The sequence below is a fragment of the Pezoporus wallicus genome, unplaced genomic scaffold (assembly GCF_028554395.1).
Source record: "Pezoporus wallicus isolate ANWC-B61680 ecotype Strahan unplaced genomic scaffold, APGP_CSIRO_Pwel_v1 contig_5863, whole genome shotgun sequence".
Taxonomy (NCBI): Eukaryota; Metazoa; Chordata; class Aves; order Psittaciformes; family Psittacidae; genus Pezoporus; species Pezoporus wallicus.
In genome coordinates, this window is record NW_026635152.1 from 1513807 (window position 1) to 1536372 (window position 22566).

Genomic DNA, 22566 nt, shown 5'->3' on the forward strand with positions numbered 1-22566 from the left:
CTGGTCCAAGAACAGAGCTATAAAGTCCATTGCCTGCTCTGATCATCATGTAAATGGAAGGTGCCTCTTCCAAACAAAGCCACCTGTAAAACTGCATGGACAAATGCACAGAACACTGCCTGGGAGCATGGGGATCAGACCCTTCCTTCCTGTGGTCTCCTTGGGCCAACCAGTCCCAGGTTGCTGCATCTTCTTTCCCAAGAGCAGGAGCCTGAACTGCCAGGAATGTGTCCTTACTGGTGCAGCTCAGGCTCTGAACCAGTCAGGTACCTGCCAGCCGAGCTCTGAGCTTTGTCTGAACACGACCCCAGGCAGACATGATATTTTGCAAATTATATAGAAAAAACGACAGAAACTGAAGGCAGTTTATGTGAAAAGGTAGTTCCGGAGTCACTGCGTTTGTGCATGGGTTATGGCTCTGCTGGGAGGCTCCCCTCCTTCACCCATTCTCCCTTTGCCCACCAAACCCTCACACCACCCTGCTTGCACCCTGCCTGGCTCCCTGCTCCCTGGAGCCACTGATCTTGCAGTGCCAGAGAGCACTGAGACTCCTCCAAGCCATGGGTGTCCAGACGTGCTTGCTGTGACCTGTCAGGGGTCCCCAGCTCTTCTGGCTCCATTGGCTTCATTGGGCTTCACTCCCTTGCCCAGAGTGAGAGCAGTGATGGGTGAGAGTGAATTGCCTGTCCATGAACAGGAGGAACAACCACTGCAGGCAGCAGCACTGGCAGGAGAAGCAAACCGTGGGCATGTTCTCACCATGGATGTGCTGATGCACAGAAGCTCTGTGCACCCCACGCTCCCTCCATCCAGGAGGGGGACAGGGGCCAAGCAGCAGCAACTTGTGCACCTCGAGGGATAGGAAGATGTCCCCGGCTTCCTTCCCGCAGCTTGGAAACGCTCTGCTGTAGACCAGGCTTCCTTGAGCCTTCTTTCCCTGCCTGGCAAAGGGCAGCAACTTCCTCCGTGCCTCCCCTGCCTGAGTCATCAGCTCCATGGTTATTGTCTGTGCATCCCAGCGACCGAAGTCCCCGCTGCTCTGCTTTGCGGTCAGCTCCTTTTGTGTCTTGTAAATGATATGTGCATGGCAGCGCCTGTGCTCCCAAGACCCCCCACGAGATCCCCTTCTCAAAGGCTTATTTCAACCTTGTTAAATAAATCAGACGGAATTGAAACCATATTTGATGCAGTACCTTTGTCAGTTGGAGAACAGACAGAAATCCTGGTTGGAGCAGACACATTCTGGGCACCGCTGCATTTTTAAATGGAGAACAGAGCTGTGCAAAGGAGGATTGGCAGCTGCAGGCAGAAAAGGCATGACAGGTCCCCCCTGCCCCAGCAATAGACCTGTCAGTGCCACATACGTGCTGTAAAGTGGTGTCGCACCGTGTAAGTGAGAGGCTGGGATGTTTCCAGGCCAGGCTGTCAGGATGAATCCTTGTACAGAGGTTGCTGCTTGCTCCTGGCATAAATCAGGTACCGTTAGTGCCTGACAACCTTCCCATGGTGCAGGGGCAAATCGCTGCTCCATTGCCTTCCGCCACAGCCTGGCTTCTCCTTAGAACTTGCCCAAAATGGTTCTTTCTAGGACATGATGAGTTTCCCACATTAAAGCACTGACCCTGGCAGAGGAATCCCATGATAACCTGATCCCAGGTATTTTCTCTCTCGTGTGCACATCTGAGCATCCTCCTCTTGTGCGTCTCCATTTAGGCAAGGAGAGCACAGCCTCAGGCTGACTGGAGTCAGACGTGCTCTGGGTCCTTTCGCATCCCCCTTCCCTCCTTTCACTTATGACAGACCCTTGCTGCATCCCGTTATCCAGATGGGGTTGGGGAAGGGCACGCACTCACCGCATGGGTTGGTCGCTGCCAGGAGAGCAGGGCTTATGCTGATGCTACACAACAAAACTAAGGCTCCTAATGGTACAGTTACTGTGCATACTCGGGACTAATCAGGCAGCTCTTCCACAAGCTCAGCCACAAGCCATGACCTTGGTATAAGGCAACAGGGTAAAGCTGTCAAGCCAGTGCCAGGCAAGGGGTCAACCTGCATGGTCACAACTGTCCCCTTGGGCTTTCAGACTAACAATTAAATCATTCCCAGTGTTTGCCTCGGCCGCAGTCACCAGCAGCACCACCAGCAGCAGCAGCAATCACATTTACTGGCAGCCTGATTAGATGCCAGCACAGGACAGGTGGAAATGCAAGCCCCTTATCAGAGCCTGCACAAAGCTTCCCTTCAGGGCACCGCAGGAACATCTCAGACTACAGCGGGACTGAAGCAGTCAGCAAATGTCCCATCTCCAGCTTCTAATCTTACTGCATCTTCAGGTTTATTAGCTGCAAATTTGCACTGTTTTGTGGCTTATGGAAGAATTTATAGCACTATATAATTTTTTCTTGCTTCCTGCGTGGAACCACTAATAATCCCTCACAGGCAGAAAGTTGACCTGAGACTCTTTCCCCTCCTCTTCTCCTTTTGGTCTGCCTGAAGATATGAATAGTTCCAGGCTGCATGTTGTCAGCTTCAAATCACCCTGGCAGCTAAAGCCCAAAATAACTGTGCCTTTGATGTCGATTTACTCTTATTTCTAAATAAACAACAGGGTGGGTTAAGATCTTCCAAATACGAAGCTATAGGCTCATTCTAGAAATAACAGCAAAGCAAAGCCAGCCAATTGTGTCTTGGGTAGACCGGGTGACCTTTAGGAGGTTTTCAGTTTAGCTAAGAGAACAGACAAGGCTGTTCCTACAGTGATTCCTGGAGCTGGTAACTTGGAGCCCAACTAAGGAAAGTGATGTTTCTGTAGTCATTTCTCTTGCACAGCATTTCTGAACATCTTGGCTGGGTAATTTTGCTTCCAAAAGCCCCTGATAATGGGGAAAACTCTTCTTTATGCCATGCACATTATTTCTGTTGTTGTGATGATGATGATGATGAGGCTTCCCTATTGCTTTGCCATGGCCATGGCCATGGTGCATTGGCATCCTTCCACCAGGCAATGCTGGCATTGGGTCCACTTTCCCAGGTGTGCCAAAAAGGGCAGAATGCAGAGCCCACTCCCAGAGACCCCATATGTAGCATGCAAAGTCTTAGGGCAGACCCCAGAGCTGGGGCAGCTGGCAGCCACGTCTGGGATGGATGTATCCCTGTGAGGGTCCTGAGGCACTGGCACAGGGTGCCCAGAGAAGCCGTGGCTGCCCCATCCCTGGCAGTGTTCAAGGCCAGGTTGGACACAGGGGCTTGGAGCAAGCTGCTCTAGTGGAAGGGGTCCCTGCCCGTGGTAGGGGTTGGAGCTGGAGGAGCTTTAAGGTCCCTCCCAAACCAGGCTGGGGTTCTGTGATTCTATGATCTGTGGAAACAGCTCCATAACATCCCCAGCCCCATGGTGGAGGCTGGAAGCTGCTTCTGGGTCATTGCTGGAACCAGAGCCCAAGTTCTAGGAATGAAGGAGAAGGGTGAGGAAAGCCACAGCTGTGTCCTGGTCTGGGTCTGAGCTTCAGGGGCAGCTGCCCCACTGCAGGGAGGAGATGACACCATCTCAGGACCCATCTCAGGCAGTGGCTTCTCCCAACCTCCTCCAACCAGATCACACACACACACCCCCGGTACCAGCAGGGCTTGGCACAGGGCAGTGCTGGAGGCAAGTCAGGGCTGTGGATCAAGAGCAGTTGGCTGCAAGCATCACTCAAGGGAGCTGCAACAACCACAGCTGGGTTTGCTCCCTGGGAGAGAGGCTCACCTTACCGAAACCCAGGAAGCACGGGCAGGAGCCAGCACAGGCACATCGTCTCCAGTGAGCAGACCAGGGTCGCTGGCAGCCAGGCTGGAGCAGAATGACTACACCTGGTTGCATTTCCACTTTCCAACAAGCCCAGTCTATGCCAGCATTCCAAGATGGCTTTTGTACCCAGAGGGAGCTGCTGAACACAGTGCTCTTTGTGTCTGTCAAGCACAGGGGGAAGGGAGGCACAGAGATGCTGCCAGGGCTGGGAAAGGTGTGTCTTCACTCAGGAAACACCGGTCCTGTACCTACTTGCACACACATGGAGGCACAAACACAATGTTCATCTGCTGATGAAAGAGCAGCCTGCCTGGAAGAGACCACGGGCTGGAAAGGAAACGCAGGTTTAGAGAGAGACAGGAGCAAATATTGCAGCACACGGAAACATTCCCTGTAAATAACAGCGCTTCCAGATCTCAGGTCCCTGTTTCTGGTGGTGAATCACAGCGGAGCCAAGCCCCCTCTCTTGGGCAATACTTTCAGTCTGTCGGCTGCTCACAGGCACGTCAGGTATCGCTGGGGAGAAACTCAGCCCCGCACAAAGCTTCCCCAGCATCGGCCCCACAGTGGCAGTGGGCTGAGCATCCCCCAGGGTCTGCCCCTTGGCATCACGGAGGCTTATCCCAGGGAGGAAAGGGGCACAGGCAGACACCCAGCCCTGAGTGACCCCTTTGGCTTCCTGCAATGCTGAGAAACCTCGCTGTAACCCTGGGAAGCCACTGCAGGGTGAGACTTTGAAAGGTATGAAACACCTTACACACAGACAGGCTGTCAGCCAGCTGAGGCTGCTAACGCCTTCTGATTTCATTCAGTGATCTGAAGGTTCATGGGATTTAAGTGATGCTTTCAAACTGCCCAGCAGTGCCCTGCCTGCACTTCTAACCGCCCATTCGCTTTGGAAATGCGCTCCTGAACCTCCCTGAGCTTCAGCGAGGGGATGTGCATTGTGAAAGTCATGCTCCTTCTTCCCCTGCATAACAGAGCCTGTGCAGCGTGAGGCATTCAGCTGTGGCAGTGATGGACACCTGACGGGTACCACAGACAGAAACTGGCTAAGAGCATCCAAGTAGCTGGTAACAAGCTACCTCCACCTTGCAAAGAGGGAGGTGTATGAGCAGTCATGTGTTGGGCTATCCTTTAACAGATCATTTTGGGCTCTAGCAGAGAAGACTGGGAAAAATCAGTGATCTGCTAGGACCCAGATGAGAAGTGAGCGTGTCAGAGCAAGCTCCTCAGAAGATGCAGAGCTCTCCTATCTAATAGATGTGAGTTGGCATGAGGAGGAGATGCATTGCTCCTGTTTCACTCCTGGGCCTTGGGGACATGCACAACAGCTTCACATCCCAGCACTCTGTCACTGCATTGCAGGTTGGGCATGGTGGAGAGCTTGTGGTCTTGTCACCAGCCCTGCTGATTGCCAGCACTGGCAATGGTCACGCTATGTGAGCCCTTTCCAGACCTTGAGATCCTACAGGAGCAGGGTTCATCCGCTCAAATACACTCAGTGCAGGCAGCCAGGCTCCCTCTGTAACTGGAGGAGATTAAATAGCCCTTGGGGTGGGGGTTCCACAGCAGGACCTGCCCCATCCCCTGGGCTGCAAAGGGAATCCAGTAACAAGATCTGATAGGGACCTTGTCAGGGCTACGCAAGATAAAATCCACCCCAGACAACCTCATTCCATGTTTTTCTTCTGGTTTTGTCACCTGCTTTGGAATTACCTGATAAGTATTCCCTAGGATGTAAGTCATATAGGGCTGGAGTCTTGGAAGGCGCAAGGGAAGGCCAATTTGGTTCATTTACTGTGTAAATACCTACAGGGCAAAGCCAAGATGGTGCAGCAGAGTAATTCCCAAGCAGGAACCCTGGTAAAGGAGAGGACTACGTAAAGGTGGGGGGGGAGGGTGGGCAAGAGAGACCATAGTGTAATTACCATGGCTGGGCCCAGAGGATGAGAATTACAAGGTAATTGGGCAGCACCCCATTGCTGTGTAAATACATGGTTATTTCTGTTCTGTAAACCACAATCCGGGTTACATGGTAATTACTTTGAGGTCCATTAAGTGTAATTATACAGTAATCTCCAGGAGCCAGTAATTACACTCATGTTCCAAAGTATCTACCACTTAAAACTCAGTGAGTGTCTTGCAGGTAGGAAGCAGTCGCTTGGGTTTGCAGTGTCTTGGTCTGTGGGATGGCCAGGACAGGGCCAGTGTTACCACTGCAGCTGGAACTGCCTTCCAAAGGAGAGCATTGGGCATGCTAGAGGAGGACTGACATGCATCTAAAGCCCTGCCAGTCTCCATGGCCTCCCTCTAGTCAACAACAGGATGGGCACCTTCAGAGGACTGCTCCTCCCATGCTGCCAGCAGTGCCCCATAGCTCACATAAACCCTTTTCCAGAGGTACCAGCCCATCCTTGGAGAACAAATGCAGCTCATGAAGTTTCATTCAGGCTCAAATGTCTCTTCTGGTTGCCAGGTCAGAGCAAATGAATGCCAGGCTTGTCATGATGACCAACATATCATATTTTGTTTAATTTATTATACTGCAAATTAAACTTAATGCTCAGCAGTGTCAATACCTCTTGTACACTTCTTCCACCTTTAGCTTATGGTTTCCATCGCAGGGTTCACCCCAACCGTCAAAAGAAGACCTAGGCCTTCCCATAGCCTGCTCTTCTCACTGGTGCCAGTCACAGCATGTCCCAGTGACAGGGAGATCTGGCATCCCCAGGACAAACACCAAGGGAATGGTCCCATGTCCGCTCTGCACTGCAGGGCAAGGGTACCCAGAGAAGCCCTTTCACGGGGCCCACAAAGCTGAATCCTCACCTGTCTTTCTTGTCCTTCATAAAGCCCCATTTTGGCCTGGAAAAGCAGGAAAATGACTCAAAGCAAAGCCCATGGGCTGAGGTCCTGGAAGTGGGCATGGGCCACTCTGAAGACATGAAGCAACAGCACAGCAATGGGCAAGGAGGGACTTGGGGAGAAAGAGTCCAACCATGGCTTGGACAGGCCCTCGCCTCCCTGTGCTCCTAGCAGGGAATATTCCTGCTGCAGAGATGTGTGAGATTTTGTTTCCAGGCACCGGCTGGATCAGCACAGTAGGAAAAACCTGGCTCCCACGCTGAACAACCAAGTTTCCATTCCTTCAAAGCACAGATACACTCGGTTGAGTTCCTACAGCAACATTAATGAATGGTTTTCCTTTCCCTGTCTTTCAGGGACCTGAACTACAATGAGCTGCTGGAATTCCCTGGGGCCATCAGGACACTGGGACGACTGCAGGAGCTGTGAGATTTCCTATTTATTCCTCTTCAAAAGCATCGCGTGTGCTCTGACCAGAGGAGAGCACTCGATCCAAGGCTTTCTTTTGGCTTTTCCAGCCCTCTCTGACATGCACTTAGAAGTAGTTTGGCCCTTCAATTTCCATCAGCTCTCATCACCACCATCAACCTCTGCAACAGGCTGGTGGAGGTGAATAGTAGATCTCTCCATCAGGTTTGGAGCTGTTCATCCTCCCGTCACATCTGAAGGTCTCAAAGTCCATCTGATCTTTTTATTCCTGGAAGAATTCTCAGGAATTTCCCTGATCAGGAATCAGCATTCAAAATGAGAATGAGATCCTTAACCCATTTTGAGGTGGCTTTTGAAATGCCTGCCACTAACTAAGAGGCAAATTTCCAACAGCCATGTGGGATTAAACCTGGGCATCACCCAGAGCCTGGCCTTGCTCTTGGGCAGGTATTGGTCTTGGTCTCTGTATTCTTGGTGGATTCAGTGAGTTACATACAGAGCACCAAGCTGTACACTGAGTAAATAGAGCATAATGAAGGTTTTGTCCTGCCCAAAGGCAGACCTTGTTCACTTGCTGGGATGATGCTACATCTGGAGCAGAGCCTACACATCCTATTTTCCATGTGTTTTGAAGACTTTAAAATTGCTGAAGAAACAAGGTGTCTCCAAGGCTTTCTCATTCATTAATATTGAGATATTTGTTTCTCCCAACAGCGGTTTTCATAACAACAACATCAAAGCTATTCCAGAGAACGCATTTGTTGGGAATCCTCTCCTCCAAACAATGTAAGATAATTAAACCATGTTTCCTAAATCCTTATATCCCCCAGAAAGGGGCATTTCCTGACAAAGTTTGGTTGGGATTCCTGACAGTCATCAGCATGACCGCAGTCTGTTATATATGGGCCAGTGCAAGCTGAAATTAGCTCCTCCTCAGCTATGCCTCAGGACTTTTGCCATGGGTTCTCCTTTCTCCGCAGCTGAACTTTGCTGTAGCACAGGCTGATAACAATGAAGGACCAATGTATGGGTGGTCTGCATGGAAACTTGCTGTGTGTAACAGGATTTGCAGAGCCCTGGTTGACATCTGCCTGTGTTTATTCCTTGTGTTTAGAAAAGCTGCTCGCCAGCTCCAGCAGTATCTGTATGTGTCGGGGAGCTGGGACACCAGATCGTTGTGGTGATCACAGCGTTACGGCACTAGAGCAGGGTTGAAGGAAGGCTTTGCATCTTTGGGTTCAGCAGGACACCGAAGAGCCCTTTCAGGCTAGCAGAAGACCTCAGTTTTACCAATGTTCAGCCAAAACAGGCTAGTGGAAGAGCCTGAGGCTATCTGGAAAACAAGGACAGTCAATAGCTGCTGCTATGCTGGGTGCTCCAAGGCTCTTGACCTGTAATAGCATCTTTTCACGCGCAGCAGAATCTGACCAGTTACCCATTTTCTTTGCAGCCATTTTTATGACAATCCCATCCAGTTTGTTGGACAGTCTGCTTTCCAGTACTTGCCAAAGCTCCACACTCTGTAAGTTCATCAGCATGTCCTCAGAGAGGTAACACATCCAAGCCCCAAGCCCTGTGAGCTCGACACCATCGAGGTCTCCTCCCTTCCTCTTGCCTAGAGCCCTTGTGCCAATAGAAGACCATGGTGCCACTCTTCTGGCCAGCCCCAGGGCAATGAGCCAAGGAGTGGACACTGCAGATGTTTTCTGCTGAAGAAGAATCATTTTGAGAAGGGCATTTTGGAGGGACCATTTCATTCCTCCTGCCACCACAGCTGACAGGCACTGGAGTCATTTAGGGTCTCCATGGCTTCATCAGCACCAGCAAAGACCACACTCATAAGTGCCACAACTTCTGTCGCATGCTGCTCAAGCAAAACCTGCACTGGTGTGTAGCGGCTCAAATTCAAGGACACTGAAGGCATCTGCCTTCCCCCACAAGGTGGAGAAGCAGAGGAACATGTGTCCTTTAGCACTGACACCACGGCACAAATAATCTTAGTGGGCAGGTAGCGGTGCCAGTGCTTTCCTCCATACGTTTGGCCCTAAGGCTGCTCCAGGATCACCACCACTCCATGCAGGCTGGCCCGCACTGGGTGGCTTTTCAGCTAACCCCTTGTGGCACAGCACTAAACACTGAGGCAGAGGAAACCTCAGAATCTCTCTTTATAAGCCTCACACAGCCTCCCACACTCAGGCAAATAAATCCTTCCAATGCCCATGCATTCTTTAGATCCAAATGCATAGGCTTAGGGGTCTTGCGTGGGATGCTCTGCTTTACATCCCCCATTGTTTGGGAGGTTCTATTTAATTTGTGTAGGGATCATGCCAAGGATGTCAGTGGTCTGGGGAAGGGTCTGAGCTTGTCAAGCCCCTGTGAACAGAAATGCCCAGCTCCAGCTCACTGCATGTGCACTGTGTGAGACATCTGCTCCACCACCCAGCCAGCAGTGAAACACTGATGAGAGGGGGACCTTTGTATCTGGCCCTCTGATCACCACACTTGGGTGTGAGGAAGCAGATTTGCCCCCACTGCTGATGGGTCTGGGACCTTGGGCAGCTACACTTGCTTCTGGGTCCTGGCCAGCTCACTTCACCCTCATTTCTCTGCAGGTCACTCAATGGTGCGACGGACATCAGGGAATTCCCAGACCTTAAGGGCACCACCAGCCTAGAAGTTTTGTGAGTGGCACCTCTCTCCCTTTTACCCTGCTATTTGTGCTCTTCCTCCATCAAGGCGGTCCAGGCTGTTTCAGCGAGGACAACTTTCACAGTGCTGTGCAGCTGGTTGTCTTCAGCTCTGCCTCTCCCTGGTTACTCACCTCTCTGCTTCGTTTCACCCCTGTGGCTCCTGAAAGCAGCTTTCCTTTCCGTGAGTTGCTCTCTCGCTACTGTTGAGTGTGCTCCAATCCTTGTTTGAGTTATTTTTTTCTCTTCCTTCCCTTCTGCATCTGTGAAGGAAAGAGCCTTTGAGTGCAGGGCTTCAGGGTGGTCTGACAAGACCTAGCGTCTCTGCCCAGCCTGGGACCAGCACTGGCAGGGCAGAAACCATCTGCCACCCAGGCTGGGGGCTTCTGCAACTGTTCTGGTCTCTTCCTCACACCACCAGACCCAGCAGAGCAGGAGCTGGAGGAAATGGGGTCTCTGGCCATCCATGGATCTCCTCTCTAGGGCACTCATCCACACACTGTGCGCAGTGTGGGAGCACAGCTGAGCACCCCACCCCAGGAGCATGATCTGGCTGTGCTTTGCCTCGGGGACACAGGGACACATTATCCATCCCCCATGCGCAGGTTTCTGCGGCTCCAGGCACATCACCAGTCTGGACAATGGGGAACTGGGATGGCAGAACACACCACACAGGGCACTGCCACCTGACCTCAAGGTGGTGAAGGACAGCAGTGAATTCTGTATGTGGCAACATCCCAGAATTTCTTATAGCCATATTGACTGGGTCCAGCAGCAGTGCCCGTTTCCAAGGCGGGTTTCATTTCTATCTCAGTATTTCATTGATATTGTCTCTCCTGCCATCACCTGGGACCAGCAGCTGGGCTTGTGGGTCACAGACTCTGTGTGCTGGCTCTCAGTAACATCATTTCTTCTCTCTCCTCCTCTCCTGTAGGACCTTGACCCGGGCAGGCATCCACCTGCTCCCCAGAGGGATGTGCCAGCAGCTGCCCAGCCTCCGAGTCCTGTAAGTAACAGAAAACCCAGCTTTCTTCTTGTCTCGCTCAGGGAGGGGACCAGCTTTGGAAGCCTACCCTGGGGTTCTTATTCCTGTTACCTTTTCCATGCAGAAAACACCACTTTCTTAGGCACTACCTTGAGCTTTACATGAAGCTTGCTTGCTTCATCCCAGCGTGATGCTCTGGACTCACATGGTGCAGCCGGGGCAGATCAGGGTTTTGCTTGGAGTCTTTAAGTTGCTTTGGCTCTACCTGCTTGGCAAAACAAGGAACGATGCTGAGTGGAGGGATGCGCTTTTTCCTTTAACTGGGTGCATGATGAAATCCCCACCTCAGAAAGACTCCTGCACCTTTCCAGGAGTCACAGCCCTCGTTCCCGAGATCCCACTTTGTCTGCAGTCAGAGAAATCGTCAGGAAATGAGTCATGAGCCAGATTTATACAAGTTTGCAGCCTTAGGGCAAGCAGGAGGCTTGCCTCTCATCAGTTTTTATACAAGCAAGCTGAAAATGAAAACAAGTTTGTTCCAGGAAAGCAACAGGAACGAATCCTTGATCACAGAAATTGGGAACAAGAGGAAAACATAAAAATAAAAGAACACAGTTTGGAACCTTGCAGATCACAGCATTTTGGCTCTAGCTGTCCCTGCAGGGAAGATCTCTCATCTTTAGACATTGGGACCAACTCAATGGCCATCTTGCCACCAAAGTGTAGCCTTTGGAATGGGCCAGGCTGTAGGGTCCCAGGTGCTCTGTTTATGTTGCAAGTTATCTGAGTGCAAAGCAGAGCCTGTTCCTCATGCCTGCCCCTCCTTGTGGGAGAGCTTTACCGGGACACCCCATGTTTTTCTTCATTCTTCTTTCCCACTTAGTTTTGCTGACATTAACTGCATTGCGTTCAGAATCAGGACAGTACGCGGGGCAACGTTTGTGCATGTTTGCATCTCCCTTGCCTTTGAGATGCATTGGCATTCTGTCCCCACAGAGGTGGTTCTCGCTGCTCTCCCCCACGTTGACACAACTGAACACAGATGATGCTGTTAATGCCACATCTCTGGCCCTCTGCTCCTCACCCCACTCTGCAGACCTGCTGCAGAGATCTTGCATGGGGACTGTAAGAGCTACCACATGGGCATGAGGCTTGCACCAGTGCTTGCCTTGCACAAAGACACTCAGAGCAAGCATCATGTGTGTGCAGAGTGGAGATCCCCCTCACTGGGGCTTATTGTTGCTGGGGAGGGACTCTTCTTTAGGGACTGTAGTGACAGGACAAGGGGTGATGGGTTAAAACTTAAACATTGGGAGTTTAGATTGGATCTAAGGAGGAAATTCTTTCCTGTTAGGGTGGTGAGGCACTGGAATGGGTTGCCCAGGGAGGTTGTGAATGCTCCATCCCTGGCAGTGTTCAAGGCCAGGTTGGAGCCTTGGGTGAGATGGTTTAGTGTGAGGTGTCCCTGGCCATGGCAGGGGGGTTGGAACTGGATGATCTTAAGGTCCTTTCCAACCCAAACTATTCTATGATTCTATAATTCTATGACTGTTGTCCACATCTGTGCAAAATGGAAGTCGGGTCACCCCCTCTCCAGCTTCCCAAGGGAGGGATCGGGGTGCTCCCGTTTGATCTCTTCACACTGCTGTGCTGGTCCTTCCCCTGCAGGGAGCTCTCACACAACCACATCGAAGACCTGCCCAGTTTCCACCGGTGCCAGCGGCTGGAGGAGCTGTGAGTAACGAGATGCCCCCGTGCACCACACTGGGGAGAAGGGATCTTATGGGGAGAGAGGCAGTTCCCACACTCAAACCTCAGCCTTCACCAAGCGCTTGGGAAGCTGAGCGCTGGAACTCACTGTGTGGGCTGCAAGCAGACCAGAGCTCCAAGCCTTGTCCCTGTGCAAATACAGGATACGAATACATCCCCTGTGCACAGGAGCTTCATTAACTCAGTTCTTTTCAGGGGGCCCAGCCACAGCATCAGAACTAGAACGTGACAGCACTGAATTTCACTTCAAAAGCAGTCTGCAGGCTTAGGGTGGAACAGAGTAGGGGACCAGCATGGCTTTGTAGCTAATGGGGCACATTCAACCACTACACATCAACGGTACTTTGCTGTGCTGCCATGGCATCAAAAGTAGAGGCTGTCTGACCACTGGAGCTGCCCATTTTAAGCTGTTTTGTTGAGCATCCTGTTTACCCCTTGAAATAAGAGTAGATCTCCCAAGCTCAAATGGTGGCTTCCACTGGGACAGTGCCTGCTGTGGGGTGACAATGACCCCTACCAAGTGTGAATGCTGCTTTCTCAGACCGGCTTCTGCTTTTTCAGTGGTCTCCAGAACAACAGGATCCATGAGATCAGAGCAGACACCTTTGTGCAGCTGATGGCCCTGCGCTCCATGTAAGTACAGCAGGGGAGCAACCGGACTTTTTGATGGAAGAAGGGGACTTGTGAGCTCCAGCTCTTCCACTTCCCTTTACAAAAGCACAGGGCAAAAACGCTCCCTCTGACTTCCCTTCTGCATGCAGACAGCCCTCTGTAAAAGAACACATCACCTGCCAGCCTCACTGCCCACACACAGGGATGCTTCCCATCACATGCCCAGGCTACACACTGCAACTCGTATGATGCACAGCACACACTACAGACAACTGACCTCTAGATACCCACACAGGCATGGACACATGGCAGGGACTTGTGCATGAGCATCCCTTTCCCTGCACACGCTAGTCCTAGGCTGTGCATTCCTGGGACTCCCATGCAGAGCACCCCCTTTGATTTGGGACGGTGTCCCCACAACTCAGCAGTGTATGTTAGATGTATGAAGTGCACACAAGTGTGCACATAACATACACACACAGGAACCTTGCAGCACACAGCCCATTGACATGCTTGGCACCTCTGAGAAGCGAGCAAGGCTCCACAGGGCATGATTCTCCCTGTACATGCGAGAAGAGCCCTCAACACGCTGATGGTTTCTATTTACTGTTCTCTTAGGATAGGAACTGAATTGCATGGAAGCTTCTGCCCCTGGTGCAGCATTTAACAGGCCAGCATTCCTAGAGGTGCACATTGTGTTAGTAACTGCACAGGAGCACTCACGTATCGCATGGAACACTACAGACAAGCATGGAAATAGGGGCCTGCTGCTGGCACACACACTGATACAAACGTACATCTGAGAATGCAAGCTCCAGCATTTGCCTTTGGGTGTTTCCTGCATCCCTATGGGAAGGATCCATCTCACCCAGTTTCAGCCTTTTGCAGTGGGACACACACACACACACGCACACACACCTGGGCAGGTATCTCCAGCTCCCTTTGGAGCAGGAAAGATGAAGACACACACAGCAGACTTCTCCTGTAGTCAGTCTTAGGAGATAAAGAGGCTTCTTGATCCACTGGCTCTTCTCTGCTGGTAACAGAGGGTGCTGAGCCCTCTGGCTCAGGTGGAAGCAGAGTTCATTGAGCAGCCTCAGTGTGCTCAAGCCAACTGTCTATGACAGGAAACACTCCCAGATGACCTCGGTTCACCTTCTCCCAGTCCCTGAGCAGATCTGCCTGTGCCTGGGAGCCCAGCACTGTAACCATGAGGGATGCTCTGGCACTACAGCATAACCTGTCTACTGCTCTGAGGTTTAGTGTGTTAGCATAGCACCCCAGATTTACAGAAACTAACCCAAAGGAACCTTTCCCATTGGTCTCAGTGGAGGAGATCCTCCAAGGCAAACCCTGGTACCCTTTGTTAGAAATCACCCATATATAAGACCCAAACATATTTGTTTCCAAGGAGCTGCAATGAGACAGAGCTTGCTGCTGACCTAGAGGCTACAGACCCCACATTTGCTCGCATCGAGCCCCTTTACCGGGGGGGTGTCATCAGCTTCACTGCCCTGCTTTACTCCCCTCTTACTGTTATGTCCTTGCCTTGCAGAGACCTGAGCTGGAATCACATCCAGTTTATTCACCCTGAAGCCTTTGTGACCCTGCACTCGCTCACCAAGCTGTAAGTTGCAGTGATACCAATGCTCCATCCCTGGAGGTGTTCAAGGCCAGGTTGGACAGAGCCTTGGGTGCCGTGGTTTAGTGTGAGGTGCCCCTGCCCACGGCAGGGGGTTGGAACTGGATGATCTTAAGGTCCTTTCCAACCCTAACTACTCTACGATATTTCTTTCACAGTGGGCCATGGAGAGCAGGTATCTGAGGAGCTCAGATATCCCCAAGGATACCTGGCATTTAGATACCAGAAGGCTGCAATGCTGAGGTGCATGCCTCAGCACTGACATGGGCAGACCAAATCCCAAGGTTTCCTACCGATATTAAGGGGACAATGAAAAAGCATCTTCAAGATGCTGCCACCCTGAACACTTAAACCTTCACTTTCTGATGCTTTCAAACCTGCTTTAGATGTCCTTATGAAAGATCAGCAGGACACACCGTTTTGGCAAGAGTATTGCAGGCTACCTTTGCTGGCCTTAGAGGGGGCCCCAGTCCTCAGGCCCCTCACTAAGGTCCTTGGGTACTGAATGGGCTGGAAGCTGCAGTCATACCTGACCTGTTATGGGGGGAGTTGTGAGGGAAGAGATGCATGGGAGAGATATTTGTACAGGAGGTAGATACTATCCCGAGCTTTCAATGTGAACATTAGCCCCTGCCCCTCATTTTCCCCAGGGATTGCAGTATGGATCCATTTACCTCCAGCGGATCCTGGTCCCCGTGCAGCACCAGGTCCCATTTCAGCATCCCATTAGAGGGAGTAATCCAGTGTGGCTCCCTAAGCCTCTGCTTGGCTGAGATACAACCAGCACCAAAACTCTGACCGTGATCTCCCTTCTCTGCTTTCCCTTCATCAGGGACTTGACTGATAACCGGCTGGTCACGCTGCCTCTGGATGGTTTAGGTGGACTGACCCATCTGAAGCTCCAAGGCAACCCTGCTCTCTCTGAGCCCTTCACCAAGGAGAGCTTCCCCAAAATGAGGTAGTGGTGGTGTTGGCTCTTTCACTTCTGGCTCTCAGCACAGCCTGTGTTTGCTTACAGCAATCAGTCTCCTTCTTTCCTTGTTTATCTCGTGCTTTCCTCCATCCTTTCAGGCCAATAGGGTGAGGGAGCTTCATCTGCTGCTAATGGGCCTCATCTTTTAAAGTCTTCCATGGGAGAGTGGTGATGCTCCCGGGCCCATCAGCCCCCACCCAAACACACACACAAGTGGAAAGCATGGAGCAGGCCCAGCTCAGGGCTCCCTTGAATGGAAAACATTCCCAGAAGCCAGTCCTAGCTAATGACATCCAGCTTTCCTTCAGTAAACTCTGTTTGTGTGGCCGCGCCTGGTCTGCTATGGATTAATGAGGAGCCTGAAGGGGTCAAACCAAGCCAAATGGGGCTGCAGAAGGCTTGGAGTGCAGTGCCACGCTGCAGGCTCTGGCTCCCCTGACCCTCCCGTAGTGGTGGGTCTCCAGCACGTCATCTGCCCTCAGGCTGAGCCCCCCGTGGTCCAGATGACTCAAATGCCCCTCAAGTGAAGCCATCTTCTGCTTGGGTCTCCCAGGTAGCTCCCTTGGAGCCAAGGATGCATGAGCTGATGCTCCCACTCATCCAGTACGGGTTCCCAAGGGTAGAGCTGCTCCAGTTTAGACACCCACTGCTGGGGTCACAGCCACCCCAACACTGACTGGGCTTAGGAGCTCAGGCCTGGTGCAAAGCATGGATCTCTCACTTCAGTCTGCCTCAGCAGTGCTGTCCACAGGGCTTTCTCTCCTGGTGGCTTCGACTTATCATAGCTGGTTTCCAAATGGCAGGGGATCCCAGAAGCTTCTGGAGGGCTTTCCACACCCAAGATAGCAGTCCCTTGTGCCCAGTGGGTCAAGTTGAGCATTTCCTCAACTGTTCCTCCTCTAAACTTAATTCCATTGACATCTGTGGAACTGATTTGGATTGGTACCAGAAAAGCTGAGTGTGCAGGAGTGGTTAATGAGTCATGGCACGTGACGGACCAAATAACCTTCTCTTAAGGATAACAATATCCTTATCTTTGGGGTACTGCCATTAAATAGACCTATTCTTGGGCATATGTCTGGAGGGATGATCTGAGAACAGTCCTCAGCCATCCTGGGAGATTCTGTACTTCGCCATCACCTTGCAATAATAGGATTTAATTGGGAGCTTATAACAGGAAGGCAGCTTGTATACAGAGTTTCCCTAGCCTCCCAGGGCTCGGCCAGATATGTTTGGGAACTTAAACAAAGTGTATTTTTAGGCTATAAAGTTTCACCACATTCACTGATCTCGTCAGGAGACCGTAATTGTCTGGAAAACCTGAGGTTCCTTTGCCTCCATCAGCAGTCTGCCTGACTCCCAGCAACGAAGCAGGAGTGTGCAGCCTTTGAAGAGCACGCAGCTGCTGACTGATAGGCTGGTATTCATCCAGCTGATGTTCAGCTGCTGTTTAATGAACCTTGAAACACACGCTGTAATTAACTGACAATTCGACTCCCGAGCAGAAATCAGACATGAAAATAACTTGCTCCACTCAAGAGACCTGAGATTGCCCTGTTTGAGCTGGCAGGGGTGAGCTGTGGTCCTGGAACTGGAGCTTGGAGGTGCCTCTCTGACCTTCAGCACCAAGCAAAGGAGGACCCTGCACTCCCTTGAGCTCTTGGGAAGCTTCTCACTTTAAGCCAAAGAAAGGATGCCCAGCAAAAAACGGCTTTGGGGTCAGCACTGAAGGGTGCACATGCAGATGGTGCATTGCCAGAGGGCGGAGGAAAAAGAGGCTATTTCAGTCTAGGGAGAACTGCAGGAAGGTTTTAAGGAACATCCAGGAACTTCAGTGCAGTTTCCAAACCTGTTGTTTGATAACATCCTATTGACCGACAGTGTCTTCAGCACCAAAAGCGGGCAGTGCAGAGACACCGTGGCGTGACTTGGGCCCACATTCTGTCCTACACGGAGTCCTTCACCAGGGCAAAGTCCTGCTCCAATGTAACCATCACCTGATAGACTTGTTTTGGTTAAATATGGCAGTCAAGCACAAAGAGCACAGCAATGGAGAGCGAGGCCATGGAGGTGATGCACCTCAAAGTTCTGCTTTCCCCCTCTTACAGAGTTCTCGAGGTACCTTACGCCTACCAGTGCTGTGCCTATGGAAGCTGCAGCAGCTTCTTCAAGATGTCCAGCCAATGGGAGACGGAAGACATGAGCCCTGAGGAGGAGGATCCCCACAAGAGGACCGTGGAATTGTTTCCAGGTCATGCTGATAACCACTGTAAGTAACCTGGGCTGAACGGTGATCAACCCATGGGCAGAACCGTGGTGTGGGCTAGGATGTGATCCTGCTCTTGCTAGGTACCAAAGCATTTACTGTCTCAAAAGACAGTCTCTCCCAGCTCTGTTGACAGACCAAGACCTACCGTAGGCTGCCAGGCCCCCAGGCCAGTCTCAGCCTCATGGATTATATGTGTGTTCACAAGATACTATGACCAGAGGGGAATGCTGACTGATTCCAAGATGTGCCAGATGAGACTATTAGCAGCTTGTAAAGGCTCATATTTTCAGATGTTAAAGCACTCATTCTGCCTTGAAATACCAAACCACAGAGGTACAAATGCAAAATGCTCAAGAAAATCCTTCTTTACTATGTGCAGCTTTTGCAGATAGTCTCCTTACCACTCGGTAATGCATGGTCTACTCTTCACAATGAGGGTTTTGTGATACTGCTATTTTATTTAATCGATTGTTGCTTTATTTCTGTCCCCAGTGCTTCCTTTTCTGATGGCCACCAGCAGTATTTAGCTGCGTTACATGAATCTTGTAACACACCCTCATTAAAGAGGAAAAAAGCTCTCAAACATTCCTTCCATGCAAGAGATACATTGGTCTCATTAAGAGAAAATACCTCGGAGCTCCATCCCCGCAGTGTACAGCCAGGCCCATCAGGGTGCTTGGATGCTGTGGGAGAACTTGTGAGAGGGATGGGGCACGCTTCCAGACAGCCGTGTCCTCTCAGCCTTGCATAGTGCTTCCAGCAAGGGACTGGGGAGCCCTTTACAAACAAGCCTGCAGAACCTCACGGCCGGGTGGTGAAAGGCCACTTGTCCCAGGCAGCTGGGTAGGGATGAGAAATGGGTCCCCAGTGACCCAGCCCTGCTCCAGCAGCCAGGCAGTGATGCCTGCCTGCACCCAGCACCCATCCCAGCACCATAGGACTGGCTGACTCCAGCCACATGGTGCCCAGCCATGGACTCTGGGACCAGCTCTACTGCTTCCCATCCTGCCATAGTCCTGGGTACCTGGGAACCCCCAGACACCACCCAAGTGTGTCTGGTCACATCCAACCGAGAGCCACCCCAGGCCCAAAGCAGTGTGGTTGGCACATTCCTGTCCCCTTGTCACAACAGATATTCAAGGTCCCATTTTCAAAACTTTTGGTGCTCAGGAGATGCCTCTTTGCATTATAATTGGTGGCATTTCACAGATTCACCCCTGCCCTAAGCCTGTCCCGTGCGGCTGGGCAGGACCCCGAAGATGGCTCTGAGGTTGTCACACAGGGCATCCGGCAGCTCGCTCCTGCTACCCTCCCCAACCAGGGAGGGCAGGGAAAGAGCAAGTGGTACTATTGCCACAGGCCACTTCCATCACACCCCACTTCAGGACCACTAGTTCGAGGATAGAAAGGGATGTATTTACTTACAAACATGTGTTTGCAATAATGGAATGAAGCCCTAGAAAGTGAGAAGAGAACACACTTGTATGGCTGTCCTTGATAAAGGCACACTGCTTTACCCAGCCCAGCACCTCCACTAGGTTCTAAAGCAGACTCATTAGCATTTACAACCATTCAGCATTACTGAGGGGTCCTTAGACCATTCTAAGACTACTTCTGCCATTCAAGACCACTCAAGCTTCCCAAAATCACCTGCCGAGGCCCCTTGCAGCCACCTATGCCCTAACTGTGAAGGAGAGAGCACTTATCTGCCAACCACACGTGGGGACTGCCCTGGCTATGGCAGACACCAGCAAAGGGGAAGAAGCATCCAGCCGGGTGGTTTTTGTTCTCCTCTTCATTCCACATCAGTGTTAGTAAGGCAGCTGGGAACCGTTCTCCATGCAAAGGACACTACAAGCAAAGCACTTTTGTTCCATGAGGCCTCAGATAAGTGGAAGCACATTAGCTAAATTCAAATAAATAAGGGCTACCTAACAGGGAATGAAGCCTGCGCTGCTACATCCCCGCAGCCCTTTGCTTTTCTCTACAACTCCCAGGCTAGGGGAAGCACTGATTTCCAGCAGAGAGAGGTACATTTTCTGCCTTGAACCCCTCTGCGCTGGCCAAGGATTGCTTTGCAATTCCCAGCTAGCTCAAAAGCTGAGGCAAAACAAAAGATCACTCCTTCATTCCATGCAAAGGTCTAACCCCCACTTCAAACCAGCCTTTGTGTATTCCAGCCCTTTGAAGAGAAAAGGGATGAGGGCAGGTTAGGATTTAACGTTACCATGGGCAGGGTTGGGCAGAAAGTGCAAGCCTCTGCATTGATTTGAGCATTGTGACTGCACACCACAGCCCCTGCGCTCTGGGTGAAAAAGGCACTGGAGATTTATAAGGCTATAAAATACAAGGACGAAACATTTTCCCATCCCACTGTGAGTGTTTTCTTGCCAGGCTCCAAAGCAGCAGAAAGATTTCAACTCTTACACAGACACACTTTGAAAATGACTTTTTTTCCCCCAAAGCTCCCTGAAGCTGAGGAAGCCACAATGCTTGTCAGGAGGCACTAAAGAGAACACATTGTTTGTCATCGTTCTTCAACCTGATGATCCCAGTCTTATTCCCAAATACAGACAGGGAGTAGACCTCATGAGGGACCCCATTTCTAAACAGATCAGGCAACTAAATCCCTCTTGGGTGAGTTATATCCTCAGCACTGTGGAAACTCGCCTTCCTGCACGTGGACACCAGCATCAGCCCATATCATCCCATGGAGAATTCATCCCACGGCCACAGACCCAGGTCCCTGGATATTGGGCTGCAAGAAGCAAAACCCCACGTCCCTTTCCCCTTCTTCCCACTTGCAGGAAAGCCTCCAAAGATCTCCCTTGGGAGCAGCAGGCCGTGCTGGTGCCATGGGTGGGGATGGTGCAGCAGCACAGCAGCTGTCCTCACCACGTCTCAGCACTGTGAATCAGTGGCAGTTTAAAAAGAGGAGCCAGGAACAGAGCAGAAAAGCATGCCTTGGATTTGATTGAGAGGATGCCATTCTCCTTGGTGATGACCTTCCCCTAAGGGCCACCAAAACACAAAAAACCCAGAGCCATTCTCTTCCAGCAGCTTCTCCTTCAGCCAGGGAGACTCTGCCTGATCCTCAGTGAGCCCACGCCTGGCTCAGGGTGTCCTCGTGATGGAGATGTGGGCCCAGCAAGGATGGGTAATGGGGGCAGCACAGTGTGGGTGCATAAACCCCATGGGTATGAAGTCTGCAGGCAGGGGCAATCAGCCTGCCTTTAAGAAAATGCAAGACAGTGCATCACATTCCCAAGAAATTGTAGGACATAAAATAAAGCAATAGATGTTGGGTTCTCTTGTCTCTTTGCTTCTGAGCTCTTTGGTGGTTGTTGCTGATGAAGACTTTGTGCTGCAAGTAGAAGCTAACAGCTCTCTTTGAACAAAGCTCCAATGTCATTGAGGATGAACCAACGTTGGACAAAGCCTGCCCAGAAAGCTTCCATTTAGAAGATGCATTTGAAGGCTTTGTTTTCTGTAACCACATAGGCTGGAGTATTTCTTTATGTTTAATAAAGCATGCTGGGAGGAGGGATCTGCAGTCACAAAGCACTGGGATCTGTGGCTCTTCCACTTCAGATGTTGGGAGTGACCTCAAAACAGAGGGGCTGCCCACACTGCAACCCACCAACATCTACAAGAGCCTCTCCCTCTACAGCAATGACTGCAGGGGTCAAACCAGACACCAGCAGCTACTGTGAACAGGAGAGCTGGGAATCATTTGGGAAGGTCTGTGTTGAGGACAGGCAGTGGGAAAAGCTTCTAGCCCAGCTAGCCCTGATGGCCCTGCTCATTCTCTGAGCAATGATTCTCATTTTCTCCCCAGATGACCTAGATACAGACGACCTCCAGCTGGACCTTGAGGAATCCAAGCTGCACCCCACTATTCAGTGCACTCCAAGCCCAGGTGAGCAGCCAGGGCAACCCTTTGAACACAGCCTTTGAGCTTCTCTAAGTCCCCAAGGTCCCACAACCCTTCCCATGCCTCAGACGTGCAGATCAGAAGCCGGAATGGTTGGGCTCTGGCCAAACTGGGGACAAGTGAGGAGCTTCCTTCTCCCAGCCCAGCTGTAGCTGCCCTCCTATGAGGGGAGGACAAGGTCTGATCAGGTGATTCCTGATCAGGAATCTGAGGTATCCAGCTCCTCCATCCACCACCCTGCCCGCACTCAGACTCATGCTTTCAAGAAGTTCCCGTTCCCTTGCAAGACCGAGACTTTGCTTTGTCCCAGCCAGCCCATAATACTGCATGACAAGACCTTGTCCTTCATCTCCTGATCCTACTTGCAGCACTGCAGACTGCAGGGGTATTTTACTCTGTTTCCTGAGAAAGGGAGAGGAGGGAGGTGCCACTGTCTCCTTACTTCCATCAGAACCATGCCAGCAAGCACAGGCTGGCTGGGACACCAGGAACTGCTTTTGGATTTGGTGCCCATTCGCAGCTCAGTGGTGTCCTCACAAGCAAGATCACTCAGTTTCCTCTCATTTCTTTTGATCTCTGCTGCTTAAAACTTGTGAAGGGGAATATCCTG

At 51.3% G+C, this 22566-nt stretch overlaps 1 protein-coding gene across 1 annotated transcript in view; it reads left to right on the plus strand.

Moving 5' to 3' along the window:
* Positions 1-22566, plus strand: part of LGR6 (leucine rich repeat containing G protein-coupled receptor 6) — a 109348-nt gene that overhangs the window by 84599 nt on the left and 2183 nt on the right. Inside the window, exons 7-17 of the mRNA XM_057405139.1 lie at positions 7012-7080; positions 7799-7870; positions 8535-8606; positions 9697-9765; positions 10706-10777; positions 12425-12490; positions 13088-13159; positions 14694-14765; positions 15613-15738; positions 17862-18022; positions 21861-21941. Coding sequence (XP_057261122.1) covers positions 7012-7080; positions 7799-7870; positions 8535-8606; positions 9697-9765; positions 10706-10777; positions 12425-12490; positions 13088-13159; positions 14694-14765; positions 15613-15738; positions 17862-18022; positions 21861-21941 — 932 coding nt within the window. The remainder of the gene's footprint in view (positions 1-7011; positions 7081-7798; positions 7871-8534; positions 8607-9696; positions 9766-10705; positions 10778-12424; positions 12491-13087; positions 13160-14693; positions 14766-15612; positions 15739-17861; positions 18023-21860; positions 21942-22566) is intronic.